The following is a 14,248-nucleotide window of genomic DNA, read 5'->3' on the forward strand; positions in this document are numbered from 1 at the left end:
GTAAGTAGGTAAATAATGTTATAATTGAAAAAAAATTAAGGTGATTTTTTTTTTTCTTAGTTGGCCAGGGGGCTTGAAGTCAGGGCCTAGGTGCTGTTCCTGAGCTCTTTGACTTAAGGCTATCACTCTACCACTTTGAGCCACTGCCCCACTTCCAGTTTTCTGGTGGTTATTGGAGGGAAGAGTCTGACTTTCCCTGCCCAGGCTGGCTTGGATGGCAGTTCTCAGAACTCTGCCTCCTGAGTAGCTAGCATAATAGGTGTGAGCCGCCAGCGCTGGCCTAGGTGATCTTAAACATCTAAACTCTGCTGAGCCCTGGAGGACTGCGGTGTAGAGTCAGTCCAGGCAGAACAATAGTCTGGAGGAAACAGAAACGGGAGGGGAGGCCATCAGACAAGTTCGGTGTGTGGGCACCAGAAACGCCACCTCAGTGGTGTAGCTCAGGGCTGGCCCCATGCCCGTTCTGTCATGTGCTGCATGAACCGTGGGGTCTCACGTAGGGGCAAAGTGTGTTTGGAAGAGTCTTAGTTGCCCTGGAAAGCAGGGTCTGGGTGACCTGTCCTGTCAAAGATCTTGTCCACAAAAGCTGCAGACGCTGGGCCCAGGTCCCAGACTGCTTCAGGAGCGTGGAGCTTCTCCCTCAGTCAGAAGCAGAGATCAAATGCCCGAGAACGTCTTAAAATCGTCTTTAATGTATTTGTAATAATTTTTGCCTCGTTTACCAGATAAATCATCTAAATAAATAGATGCTATACAGTCTCTTACCAATATCAGTACAAAAATAAACCGTGCTCTGCGCTCGCGACCCCCTCCCCCAGGGCAGGCCCGGGCCCCACCCCCAAATACATTCATGTAGTCTAAGCTCGGAGCTCACTGTGCAAGGAAGCGTCTTGTGCTGAGACCGGCGGCCGCACCACCACTTATAAAGCAGAACTGTACAGAGCACAGTGGCTTGGCCTCCCTGGAGCGGAGGCGGAGGAACTTGGCAATGGAGTCACCGTCCTGAGAACCACGGAGCCCAGGGCTGGGCCACGCACTGCAAGTGACCCCTCCTCTAGTCCACCCCTCGGTAAGAGCCAAGTACCAGCGCAGCCTCTACATTCAAGGGGGGGAAGGGGTGGGCAGGCAGTCGGGCGGCTGCCGGCCCCCTTCCCATCCAAGTACTGGCCTTGTAGGGGCTATGGAGAGGGGGGTCACCATCCACCTGGCCTGAGCTGGGGCCTTGCTGGGGTCTGAGCAGCCACTGGGTCCTGGGCTGGAAAAGCCGCCTCTGGAGAGCGGGCCCAGCCTGTGCCACGGATTCCCGTGAGCCAGAAAGACAGGAAAAACACATTCTGCTGCTGCAGCAGACAGAAAACAGCTGCCCACCCGCTCGCACAGGACCCAGATGGAGGGGCCCAGAAAGGGCTGGGGGTGGGAGTGTGGTTTCCACTGGAAGCTGCCTGTGTCCTCAAGCCCCGAAGTGGGGAGACACACTCAATCTACTTGAGATCCTGCTCTGAGGAGCCCTGAGCTGCAGGGGCCCCCCGAGCAGGCAGAGGCCCCCCCTTGCCCGCTCTTCTGTTCTCCATCTGACCTCTGGGGCTGGGGGCGGGCGATGAGGCTGTCCCCCAATGGAAGCACTGAATTGACCCTGGACAACTAGAGACTAAGGAAAAAGGGGAGCCCCAGGAGTTTGAAGGTCTTGCTAACGGCATCCCAAACACAATGGGTGCAGGCGCTCTTTGGTTTGGGAACTGAAGAGGGGAGAAGTTGCCCTGGCCTTGGGCCCCACATTCTGCTGGCTTTCCTGGGGACACAGCAGTCAGGGGACAGTGCTGGGCCCCCAGCCATAGTGTCCAGTCCACCTGGACGCCGATGGTGGGGGGACCGGCCTCCCTGCTCCCCTGGGCCCTCACCCATCTGCGTTTTTGCCCCCACAGGATTGGGGTAGGAGTCCTTCCCGCCAGCCGGCACAGCAGCACCGCTCCTGGCAGACGCAAGCCTGGCCCACCACACACAGTGACTCCACCTCCACAGGGGACAAGGTGGCATTCAGGTTGCCTGAGGGACACAGAAGGGGGGGAGGAGGGGTCCAGGAGATGAGGGCTGCCCTGAGAACTGGTGGCCACCTCCCCCACCCCCCGGGGGTGCTGAGCCACAGGGGAGGGCAGGAAGCGAGGGGGGCTGGAAGAGCTGAGCCGGGAAGGACAGGACCCTGTGGAAAGACAGGTCCTGCTGTCTCAGAAGCCACACACGTGTAGTGGCACTGGTGGCCTGGCCAGATCTGCATGCTGGAGCCTAGGAGGCCTCCACGCCCGGACCCTGGGCTCTGAGCAAGCAGAGCTGGCAGATCCCGTCATGGGACGCGCATGCAAGGTGGAGAGAGGGGCTCCGTGGCAAGTTTGCGTGTGCCGAGTCGCCCTGTGTTCTCGGCAGCTTCTGAAGGAGGCGGGCACGGGTGTGCGGCTGGACATACGCGTGGGCGCTTCCATGCCCGCTGGGGAGGAGGGGCTCAGCGGGCAGCCTGCTCTCAGAAGGGCAGAAGCCTCTGGAGGATCAGGACCCTGCCTGGCCATCTCAAGGCCTCCATCTGATCCTGTCCTTGGAGATCAAAGCAGCCTCCAGTTCCACCATACAGCCCGAGCAGACAGGGAGGTTCGGGTGATGTTAGCATGCCAGCCGCCAGGCGGGGCTGGGCCGGGGGCTCTCCAGGCCCGCTGTCTCCATCCCTCACCGAGAAAGGTTGGGTGGTGGGAGGGTTGTGTGTGGGGGGTCTTCTTTTCCACTGAAATATCACCCTGCCCCAGCCCCTCCTGGTCTCTGGGGTCCCCCACCCCACACCCCAGAGAACAGTTGAGGAAGAGTGGGAGCCTGGGTCACAGCTTCCTGCCACGGTCTCGGAAGAAGCCCTCAGCTGCCTGGGCCTCACGGAAGGTGACAGTGACCGAGTTGGCGGTGATGTCTGTCACGGTCACTTCGCTTGAGGGGAGTGCAGGTGTCCAGGATGGGGGCCCATCAGCCAGGTCTGCATCTGCTGCAGCCACGGACAAAGACACAGAGGGCAACAGGCTGACCCCAGGCAGCACGCTGCCCCTCCCGCCCGCGCTGGCTCCTGGGCAGCTCTGGCTCAGTGAGTCCAGTGTGATCCCCCTCCCCCGCCCCCTCCCCCTGGCTGGGCTGGGGGGACCCGAGGGCACGGGCTGCCTTACCCTCCTCCTCAGGGGGCTGCTCCTCAGGCTCCCACTGGCCGGCCGCCTGCAGGGCGTCTGGGGCTGGCGAGTCCTGCGGGGAGAGCTCCTGTCCGTGGCTGTGACTTTCCAGGTAGGACCCGCGGGGCGGGAACTTCTTTCGTGACAGCCGCAGGTACTTGTGGGCCTGGCCCGGCTTGCAGAGCGGGAAGGGCAGGGCGGGCACCAAGGGGCCCTTGTCCACCAGCTTGGGTGTCCCCGCCTTGACCACCCCCTTGGGGCTCCCGCTGCCGAGCGGGCAGGTCAGGGAGAAGCAGAGCTTCTCCTTGCCCTTGGCCTTGTGTGAGCTCCGCAGGTCCATACTGTACAGCCGCTGCGGGGGGAAGCCAGGGCACCGTGGGTCAGCCCGGCCCGCTGCAGCTGCGGCGTCTCCGCTCGTGCGGTCCCCCCCACAACTCAGCCCCACGGTTCAGGCTCAGAGCCTGCCTGCCACTCATCCCCAGCCCCCCTCCCCCGCTCCCCTCCCACCCCCGCAGCTTGGCCACCTGCTTGGTGCCTAAATTGTAGCCCCATCACCCCATGGCCAGGGGCATGGCTCAGGCCAGAGCACCTGCCTGGCTGGTGTAAGGCCCTGGGTTCCATCTCCTGATCAGCATTTAGAGTAAGAATCTGACTTTCTGAAGCCAAGTGAGGAATCACCCTGCACTGCAGAGAAGCAAAGAGCTGAACCACAGCAGAGCTGCAGCAAGGTGAACGGCCCTCAGCAGCCCTGGACAGAGCCGAGACAAGAGCGCGCCAGCAGCCACCACCCAACCCTCTTCTCCAAGGTGGGCCTGCAGCTCTGCCATCTGGGATCTGGGATCTGACTGACTCTGGGGACAATCTGTATGACTATAGGATCCAAAATGTCCAGACCCGGGGAGCTCCTGTGTCACTGTGGGACAGCACCTTCCACTGCCACCTGTCACCCAAGAGTGCTCTGATGGACCTGAGGCCACATCCCTAACCTGGAGGCCCCCAGGGTGTGGGTGGCAGGCTCAGAACCTGCCCCCAATGGCTCTGTGTGTGCCCCAGAGCAGAGCTGGAGCCTCTCCCCAGAGCAACCTGGGCAAACTCCAGCCCCCCTGAGCTTCTTGCTGTCTCCCAAAGCAGGGAGACTAGCAGTGGCTCACATGGAGCTGTGCTGGGCACTTACTTCCAGGCTGGCTCCTTGATCTTCCCACGGGTAAGGGAATGGCCACATAGAGAGGACATATATAACAATTCTATCGGGCTCCCCAACACCCTGGCTGTAACCAGAACTAGGGCTGAGGGGTGGGGGGTCAGTGGTGTGAGGCCCTGAGTTCAAACCTCAGTACTGGCAGGTGAGGTGGGTAGGGGAGAGGTATTCCTAAGTGGAGGGCCCTGGGCACGTGGCACAGCAGGCCACGTGTCCATGTAGCCACGCACCGTGAAGAGGCCACACCCCCATGCCCTCACAGGGCTACTCGGGATGCTCAGTAACCCAGCTCGGCCTTGTTGCACATCAAAGCCCCCCATGCCTTGGCCTCAAGCACCAGCTGGGCCCCATGAGCTGTCCAGGAGAGCACAGACTACTGTGACCCAGGACAGGGCCAAAACCCCAGCTCAGAAACCTGCACTCCCTTTTGAGGCCCCCAACACCAGGTGTCTCTGGGGACTGGAACTGGGGGCGGGGAGGGGCTCCACAGGTTTCTTCCCACTCGCCAAGGCCAGGCTTCTGAGGGTGGGCCAGCCCAAAGCTCTACTCCAGAATCTGGCGTCTCCCGAGCTCCCTCAGCTCTCGAGTGTTGTTTCTCAAGTTCTGGAATATTGCAGTTTTGTGTTCGGGGACTTTGAATATCACAAAGCCTCAGTCACAAGATTGCAAGCTGTCAACCCCTTCACAAATGTGCCCTTCCTGCTGCCAGTGCCTCTCCTGGGGCTGCCAGCCCCAGGCTCCAGCCAACATTTGGCCTTTGCTGGCCCTTCCCTGGGGCGGTGCCCTCGAGTGTCCCGCCCTGCAGTGCCCAGGTATGTGTGTATGTGTGTGGGGGGGGGTTCAGCAGGAGTGCATGCTCATGCAGGGCAGGGCGGAGGAGGGAAGAGGCCCCACAGTAGTGGGGTTACCTGCAGCAGAAGCCGCTTGGGCTTCGGGCCTCTCTTCCTATACCCCGACGCTCGGTCTCTCTCCTCCCTGGGGTTGCAAAGCAGGTGGCAAAAGAAAAGGAAACACTGCTGACATCTACGGGGAGGCAAGGTATCCCCACCAAGGCCACCCCCAGCCTCTCCACTGCTCCCTTGGGACCTAGGGTCCTCATGGAGCCCAGACCATGCAGGCCCCGCCCCCCCGGAATAGAGTTCAGTTTCTACTCTTAGGAGAGTTGCACAGAACTCTATGAACCCCACTCCCTGACTCTTGGGGGAGCTGGTGAGAGCAGAGGGTCCCTGCATCAGGGATCCCTAGGAACCAGAAGAGGAAAAATCTGCCTCAACTGTACCAACTGGCTGGGCAGCATGGGGCGTGGCCAGTATCAGTGCCCAGCAGATACCTGGCTCTGCGGGGTGCCTTTCCCACAGAGGAACACATGCACACCACACCTCCGTGGGACAACACAACCGCGGACTCAGGGCAACAGGGCTCAAGCGGCGGGAGAGATCAGGGCCTTCACTGTGCCTCAGTTCCCTCTGCTTACAAATCCACAGCCCCCACCACACAGTCCCAGGAGCAGCGAATGAAGGACCCAGGCTTTCCCCCTATCCCCCAATGGCTGGGTGACCCTAGGCCAGGCTGTTGGGGCTCAGCCCGGGCATCAAGGCTAGAGCTAGGTCAGATATTGGTCTTCTAGGCAGCAGAGAAGGGAAGATGTTTCTTCATCTACATCAAGCTCTTCGCCCTGTCTCAGATGGCCCAAGTGTCACAGACCCAGGGCTCTGTGACCCAGCCCCTCAGGATATGCAGAGGCCCGGCTTGCAGTCCACACCCGCTCCAGGCCTCAGCTGACCTCATCAGAGGTCCCGTCCTTCATGGGAATCTCCAGGGACTCTGACCTGCACCAGCAGAGTTGCTGCCACCGCCAGTGGCACCTCTGTGGACACCACGGCTTTCACATTCCTCAGGGGAACTCAAGCCCATGCCAGGGGCAGAGTGCTACAGACAGAAATGGAGGCCACAGCCAACAGCACAGGAAAGGGGCCTGGGGTCCTAGGTGCCACCCTTTTCCTCTGGCTGCAGAGCAGGCTGGACTATGCCATCAGATGCCCCGTCCTGCCCTCCGGCCAGGCCAGGCCCAGCAGCAGACCGAGGGCGCTTACTTCTCCTCGTAGGCCATGACGAGGCGAGGGTCCAGGATGTGTTCCTCCGGCTCCCACGTGCTGTACCTGGGGAGAGGGAGAAGGGTCAGGGCTTCCCTGCCTCCACCTGGCGCTCCCAAGGTTGTGGCTGCTGGGTCAGGGCCGAGAGCCACCGGCCTTGGCTCTGCCAGTAAGGTGTGACTGACCAATGCCGAGGGGCAAGCCTATGCCAGCTGGGCTCCAATGATGTCAGAATTCTCCTTCGCCCACACACCCCAGTCCACGGAGCCCTGCTACAAATTATAGACACCACATCCACGCCGGGCGCTTGGGTTCCTGCGTGGCCTGGGACAACCACAGCCAGGGCCGAACCCCAGCCCTGCCCTCAGCTTGCTGTGCAACCCTCAGCCACCTCCTCCACAGCTCTGTGCGCCAGCGTCCGCATGTGTAAGACTGGTGTGGATAGAGCCTAGCAACTGAGCGCTCGGGCAGCGCCTGGTTGGGACAGTGCTCTGGTGTTCTCCTGTTTTGATGGGTGCTCAGCCTCCACCGTGGGGGGCAGCTCCCTCTACCCCAGCACACTGGGCCACTGGGGCCAGGCTCTGGGCCTGGTCCACAACTGGCATCTGATAAACACTGGCTATAGAAGCCATGCAGTGGTGCAGGATTCCTCTGTCTGTCCCCAAGTGCTTCCACATCTGTCCATCACCACCCCAGACCACAGGACACAGAGGGCAGAGCTGGGGTAGCAGCGAGCACTTCGACCCCTCCCCTCCCTCTCCTCACACCTGCGCACTGGCTAACTCATGGGAGAGTAAGCTACTCTCAGGGTCTGAAAGCAGCTGGGGTGGGACGGGGTGGGGCTTGGCATTGGGACTTGAACTCAGGGCCTAAGTGTCCCTTAGATTTTCTTTTTCCCTAAAATTTTGACTTTTAGAAACTTTCCCGCTTGGCTGGCTTCAAAACTCGATCCTTAGCTCTCAGCCTCTGAAGTAGCTAGGACTAATGGAGAAAGCCACTGGCACCCAGAAACAGCTCTTTTCGAGACAGGGTCTTGTCACATACCAGGCCTGCAGGGACCTCTCATCCTCCCTCCTCAACCTCCAGAGTACTGGATTACAGGTGTGCACCTCTATACCTGACTCAAGCAGCTCACATGTTGTGTCTAAATAATTTCATTTAAAAAGTACACTTTTCCAAAAATGGAAAAAAAACAGTATTGCTATGAACAGATGCAAATACAATATCTACTTTTTGTGCTGATCCCAGGGCTTCCACTCGGCGGCTAGGTGCTGTCTCTGAGCTTTTGTGCTCAAGGCTGGTGCTTTACCCACGTTAAGCCACAGCTCCATTTCCAGCTTCCTGGTAATTAACTGGAGATGAGAGACTCGTGGATTTGCCTGGGCTGGTTTTGAACCTTTATCCTCAGACCTCAGCGAGTAGTTAGGATTACAAACAGGACAGAGTCACCGGCCCCTGGCAAGTGCAATATTTTTAAATAAAAAATGCAAAGTACAACCTATCTATGCACGGATTGCGGGAGTATGTGCTTACACACTCGGACGCACGACACGTGTGCGCACACCAAGGCACGGGTGGCAGCGGGGCAGGCGGCGCCCCGAGATGCACGCTGCCCCCGCAGCCGTCCACTCACCCAGGAGCCGGGGCGGGTGCAGCCGAGCTGCAGAAAGCCACCCCGCCACACTAGGGGCCTCGGCCCCACCCGCCCCTCCGGCCTGGGGCAGGGGCGGCCCCGCCAGGCACTCGCCTCGCCCTCCCCGTTCTCCGGGGAGGTGGGTTTCTAAGTCACCCCACTTCACAGATGAAGAAACTGAGGCACGGAGCTCGGGCGCTGTGCCCTGGTTTAACCTCGGCCATCCACGTCGGACCGAGTTCCAGGTCCCGGGCGGGTCCTCCCGGGGTCCCCGGGGTCCGACCCGGGCCTGGCACCGCCCCTAGCCACGGGACCCCCCGCAGCTGCGACCCCCAGGCTCGCCGCGGGCGCGCCCCGGCCGGGCGCGGTCTCCGCCGGGCTCTGAAACGCCCTCCGCGGGAGCGAGCGCTCCGAGCCCCGCCCCCGCCCCGGCGGCGGCGCGCACGCACGCACGGAGGGCGCGCGCCGGGACGCCGCACGCCAGCGGGGGCGGGGCGCGCGCCGGCTGGAGATAAACACGGCCACGTGACCGCCGCCCCGCCCCGCCGCCCCGCCCCCACCCGGGTAAACAAGCTGCGGCCGCCGCGCCCCGACCGGCCGCGCAGGCTCCCGCCGCCGGGACGGACGGGACGGGGGCGGGGACGCGGCCGCCCCGCTCCGCTCCGCAGCGCCGGGAGCTGCACCTGGCCGCGCCCAGGCCCAGGCTGCAGCTGCGGGCCTTGAGCCCGTCGGCCTCACCTCTCTGGGGCCTCGTCCGGTGATCCCTTCCCTCCCTTCCCATAGGGTTGCGTGGAGCGCAGACGCTAAGCCACTAGACGCACTTAGCTCGGCGTGCGCGGCGCGTAAGAAAGGCAAACAAGCGGAAACAATTTCGGAAACCTAGAGTGCAGAAGCTTTGTCCCTGGCCTGGCGTCGAGGACTTGGCTCAGGCCATCCTCAGCAGGGCTTCAGCTTACAGATGGAGAAATGAAGACCCAGAGAGGTTGAGGTCTTTGCCTGGGGTCACACAGCTGGCATCCATATACATGCAGAGTTCGAAGGCAGGGTGCTCAGACCCTGGTCTGCGCACATCCAGTGGACCAAAAAATGACCAACGGGCAGGAAGGAGACTGCTGGTCCCCTCTGGTGGAGTAAGCTGCATGCCACGGCATAGTTCAAGTCTTCCCTGGCACCGGCTCTTTCCCACCGCGGACCTCTGTCTTCCCATCTGTACATGGGCCAATGCCTGGCTTGTGGGGAGGCTTACTGATCGGCAGCTTAGTTACTACTGTCCCAATGATAAGCATTACTAAAGCTCTACGAACCAGGTCTGCTAGAAGAATGAGGCCACAATCACAGTGGACAAAAGGTGTTCTCAACCGGGGGTGAGGGGCTGGGGGTGGGGTTGTAGGAGGGCTCTGGAAAGGAGGAACTGAAAGTGGGGTACTTGGGGTCTTTGAGACCTAGGCCACCTACAGCTGATAACATTGTAACGCCTTGTGGCCCAGCCCCTCTTGCGCCATCTGTGGTGACTTCCAGAAGGTAGCCCTGTGCCACTTCTACTGGAGCGAGGGAAGTCAGTCATTTGCCTACTGTTGCAGAAAGAAAATGGGCAATACTTGCACAGCATCCTGGCTCCAGAGTGTTATTTCTAATCACAGCTACTGTGTTGTGATTACTAGATGTCTTCCTGGCTAGAGGAAGAGTGTTGCTGAGCAGGACAATTGGCCCCCTGCCCAAGCTGGCACTGCCCAGCCAAGGCTCCCAGCCTAGCAGAGCAGCCTGACAACAAGGCTCCCTGGGGTGGGAGGCCGGATGCAGGGGCCCAGGCTCTCCCCACCACACACACACACAACATCTGTCTCCCCAAGCAAGGTCTGGTACAGCCGCTGCAACTGCCTCATGCAGATGGCATTGTGGATGGCAAGAGTGGGCACTGCACTGCACGCGGTTAGTAGCTACATCCTTGTGATGACCTCCCCTCTTTGGGCCTCAATGTCTCCACCTGGAAAGACTACAGGAACGTTATTCCTTTTTTTTTTCTTTTTCTTTTGTGACAGTACCAGGGCTTGAACGCAGGATCTTGCTCTCTTGCTGAGCTATTAATTGGAGGTAAGTGAGCCACTGGCACCCAGCAGAGGACATTAGAATAACTAAGGAGGTTTTGAGATCCAGTTTGGAAGTGCAATCCCTTAGCTTCAGTCCCCAGTGTGGGGCAAACGAACAGGAAAACAAGCCTAGAGGCCAGCCAGCCCCTGCACCCACAGCCTGCACATTCACACAAGAGCTCAGGCTCCGCAAATCCAGCCTACAACCTCACAACAACCTGCAAAGGAAGGGTTCCCTACTGCAACTCAAAGACCAGGAGGAAGAAGCCCAGACATCTGGGGGTCTAGGCAGGGGCTAACAGCTGACCTGGCCTGGAATCTAGGGAGCAACTTGGGAGCAGGCAGAAGGAAGACCCACATTATCCGGTCAGATGGCTCCCAGGACCTCATCTGTCAGAAGGGCCCACCTGGTGGTCTCAGCATTTTAACAGAAAGAAGCACGCACGCAGACCAGGGTGTGCACAGACACAGAAGGGCTCGGAGGACTTCAGCTCCTGGCTGGTGCTCCCTCCCTCCTTGGCCAGCAGATGCGGACTGGTCCAGGGTTTCCAGGTGACCAGCCCCCCAAGAGGCCAAGGGATGGAGTGAGGCCCCCTCCCAGGTGCTGTCTGGGTCCCTACTGGCCACCATGCTGCCATCAGGATGCCAGGGGTTCACCTGGAACCCGTGCCCAGGACCACCAAGCCCGCCTTACAGAGAGGGAGGCCAAGTGGTGCTCATGCTCAGGGCTGTCTTTCCCACCATGCCCACAGAGCACCTTAGAACTCAATCCTAGGTCAGCCCCTCGCCCCACTCCAGAAGAGAGAAGCCCCAGCACTGATACACAGCAAGGCAGGGGCGGCTTCCAGGAGCCAGTCTCTGGGAAGGGGGGGGCAGGGCACCCACATACCAACGGATTAGTTCGTCCCCACCCTGACAGACAGCTCTTCCTAGGGAGGTGACGGGTTTGAGCCAGAATCCCTGAGTGGGTAGAAGAGGCGGGGCAGCTGGGAGAGGTCTTAGCTCAGATCCTCAACTCTGGGATGGGAGTTTAGGGAAGCCAAAGAGAAGAGGCTTGAAAATGGGAAGACTTAGTTCAAGTTCCCAGTTCTGCCTCCATGCTGGGTAACATGAGGCAAGTTGCTTACCCTCTCGGAGCCTGTGTGCTCATCTTGAGAGGTTCAGTCACATCACGAGGCTGTCTTGACTGGCAACTTACCCTGTAGACTGGGAAGTGCCACCCAGTGGCTCTGCCTCTCCAGACAGGGCACTGGAACTTGCAGTCTCCTCACCCAGCGCTGGACCTGCTGCACCTTGAGACCCTTGTACCTGGCCAGCAGCCGTTGCTGAAGCCAGGTCTTCACTCACGGCGGGGAGAAGCAGTTGGGGGAAGGGAGGAGGCAGTTGGAGTGGAAGAGGCTGGACACCCACACATGCCAGCCTGTGTTCAAACCTCCGTGGGCAGAGGGGAAACTGAGGCCCATTGAAGCCGATCATCTAGTCTGGGTCAGCTGTCCGAGCTGGAACTTTTTAAAGCTAGGCTTGGGAGGGGTGGACAGACACACACACAGGAGCCTTACTTGGGGGGCCATCCTTTCCACTTCACCAGGTATTCCACCTTGCCCTGTGAAGAGAGGGAATGGACACAGTGAGACACATGCTTGTCCCTGCCCCCCCCTCCCCCCCCCCCCCCCCCACCCGGCCATCTGCAGCGCAGACTTCCCCAAACGCTGGCTGCGTATCACCGCCTCAACAGACAGCAAGCACATCTGGACAGCACTGTGAGGCCCAACTTCAGAGCCTGGAGAAACTGAGGCCACATGTACATAGACATGTGTGCAGTCTCAGAGCCAAGGCCACACCTCTTCCTTTGGTGTGTGTGTGTGTGTGTGTGTGTGTGTGTGTGTGTGTGTGTGTGTGTGTGTGTGTGTGTGTGTGTGTGTGTGTGTGTGTGTGTGTGTGTCAGAGAGAGACAATACTGGGTCTTAACTCAGGGCCATGAGTTCTGTGTTTTGGTTTTTTCAAAGATTCTAGCTCCACTTCTTGCTTCTTGGTGGTCAGTTGGGAGTCTCACAGACTTTCAAGCCAGGGCTGACCACAGCAATCCTCAAATCTTAGCCTCCTGAGTAGCCTGGCTTACAGGTAGGAGCCACCAGCGCCCAGCTTCCTCTTAGCATCCTAAGACATTCCCCACAGTTCCAGTCCCCGCAGCTGGCTGAGGCTCAGCAGGCCAGCAGTACACACTTGGAAAGACCGGGAAGGACCCTGGAGGAGGCCGGTCAGCCTCCAGTTTAGGTCAGCCCTGCCCCGGGCGGTGGATGAAGCCCCTCTTCACCAGACCTTTGAGATCGGACATGACACCTCCTTCAGAGACCGCTTCCCTCCTACCTAGCACCTGAGCTCTCCCCACAAAACACAGCCCAGCCAAGGCATCTATTTCCTCCTCATTCATCCAGAGTCTGCAGCCGCCCCCTGCCCCCTGGCCCCTGCCCCCAGGGGAGGGAGGGAGGGAGGGGGGCCCCGGCTCAGGACGCGGCTCTAACACTCCAGGAGGTGGCTGAGTCCTCCCCGCAGAGCCGTCGGGGGCCGCGGTGGGGACCGGCTTCAGGCCGCTGGCCACCGGGAGCCGGAGCTGTTCGGACTCAATTAATCCTCTGTAAGCAGGAGGACTCGCTCCCTGGGGGAAGGGAGCTGAAGGTCGGAGCTCCAGCCGGAAGACAGAGCCCCCAGGCGGCGTCGGGGAAGGAAGAAGTTGCTGAGGATCCTCGGCCCGGGACGCGGAGGGGAGCCGACGGGCACCGGCCAGCCCCGCGCTCCGCCTCTGCCCGCGTGGGGCCCGCGTGGACCTCCGGCCGGGCACTCGCCACCCCACCGGCCTCCCCGGGAGCGCCGGGGAGGGGACGCGGGGCGACGCGCCCGGCCAGGGGCCCGGGCGGGCACTGCTCCCCACGATCGTGCCCGGTCCCGGCGCGGGGCCGCCCCGCAGGCTCGCGGGGTGCGGAGGGCGGGGGGGCGGAGCCCGGGGATGCCGGGCGCGGGCGGCGGCCGGGGGAGGGGAGCGGCGCCCCGGAGAATCGGGGTGTGCACTGCGGGGGGGGGGGCAGGGATCCGAGAGGCCAAAGTCCGGCGGAAAAACTTGCGAGGCGCGGGGGAGACTTTCCCCAGGTCCCGCCTCCAACTTCTTCAAAGGACTTGGTCCTGAGGTTCGAGGCTCAGCGCCGCCACTCACGCAGGGGGCGGGCGAGTTGTGTCCTCGACCTGGGCCTCAGTTTCCCCACGCCTAGGGGAGGAGGTGGGGGGCGAGCCGGGACGGCGCTCGGGGTCCCCGCGGGCCCATCCCCGTCCCAACTCTCCCGTGGCCCCGGAGGCCCCGGCACCTCGGAGCGATCCCTACAGGGAGGGTGGCGGGGAAACTGAGGCACGGGCCGGAGAGACGGGCTCGGCCACGCAGGGCCGCCCGCCCCGCTCTCCCGCACGCGAGCCTAGAGGGGGCGGTGCCGGGGGCCCGAGGCGACGCGGCCGGGGTCCCGGGGCCGCTCCGGCGCCTCACCTTCCGCACGCGCTTCTTCCGGATGCTCTCCACCGCGAACACCTGCTCACCGATGGCTGACAGCTCCATGCGGGGCGGCGGGCGAGCGGGCCCGGGGCCGGGCCGGGCCGGGGGCGGAGCTGCGGGGCCGCGGCTGCGGCGCGCGATGCTGGGGCCCGCGGGGTCCCCGTCACCCTCGGCCCGGCGCGCACGCGCACGCGCGCACACCCCCTCGCGCTGCCTCACGCCGCCGCCGACGTTCCATTTTTGAACCTGCGCAACGTTTTCCTCCGCGCCAGCGGGCGGGCGCGCGCGCGCGCACGGGGAGGGGGCGGGGCTCCGGCGGGGCGGGCGCGCGCCGGCGAGCTGGCCGTGGGGCCGCGCTCGAGCCCAGAGGGTCAGCCACGCCCCTCGGCGCTGTGACCACGCCCTCCGCGCCGGAGCCACGCCCCCAAGCCGTCCGGCGGATTCGGACGCGCGCTGCGCTGCCGGCCGGTTTTCTCGGTCCTCGCCCCGGCGGGACTTATTTGGTGCGGTG

At 61.9% G+C, this 14,248-nt stretch overlaps 1 protein-coding gene across 3 annotated transcripts; it reads right to left on the minus strand.

Annotated features, from left to right (window-relative positions):
• Positions 1 to 670: 670 nt before the first annotated feature.
• Positions 671 to 13,993, minus strand: Cbx7 (chromobox 7). 3 transcript variants are annotated; one of them, XM_042697912.1, is made up of 6 exons: positions 13,732 to 13,993; positions 11,762 to 11,805; positions 6,483 to 6,548; positions 5,298 to 5,364; positions 3,192 to 3,543; positions 671 to 3,013 (listed from the first exon to the last, which is right to left on the minus strand). In XM_042697912.1, the coding sequence occupies exons 1-6, from the start codon at positions 13,798 to 13,800 to the stop codon at positions 2,859 to 2,861; spliced, it is 753 nt and encodes a 250-aa protein (XP_042553846.1). In that variant the 5' UTR covers positions 13,801 to 13,993; the 3' UTR covers positions 671 to 2,858. The 3 variants fall into 3 exon arrangements, with proteins under 3 accessions (XP_042553846.1, XP_042553845.1, XP_042553848.1); XM_042697911.1 differs by having other exon boundaries at positions 671 to 3,016; positions 13,732 to 13,991; XM_042697914.1 differs by having other exon boundaries at positions 671 to 3,016; positions 3,192 to 3,264; positions 13,732 to 13,981.
• Between the last annotated feature and the right edge of the window lie 255 nt (positions 13,994 to 14,248).

This window comes from Dipodomys spectabilis, unplaced genomic scaffold (genome assembly GCF_019054845.1).
Source record: "Dipodomys spectabilis isolate Male_0828 unplaced genomic scaffold, ASM1905484v1 ptg000230l, whole genome shotgun sequence".
Classification (NCBI taxonomy): Eukaryota; Metazoa; Chordata; class Mammalia; order Rodentia; family Heteromyidae; genus Dipodomys; species Dipodomys spectabilis.

What these genes read in the sequence shown, in the direction of transcription:
- Cbx7 (XM_042697911.1), bottom strand. Translation starts at nt 13,800, where the DNA reads ATGGAGCTGTCAGCCATCGGTGAGCAGGTGTTCGCGGTGGAGAGCATC. An exon ending in TGGAAAGGATGGCCCCCCAA is followed by an intron (nt 6,549 to 11,761) that starts GTAAGGCTCCTG and finishes CCCTCTCCCCAG; the next exon opens with GTACAGCACGTGGGAGCCGG. An exon ending in GCAGCCCCCTGAGGAGGAGG is followed by an intron (nt 3,017 to 3,191) that starts GTAAGGCAGCCC and finishes CCGTGGCTGCAG; the next exon opens with CAGATGCAGACCTGGCTGAT.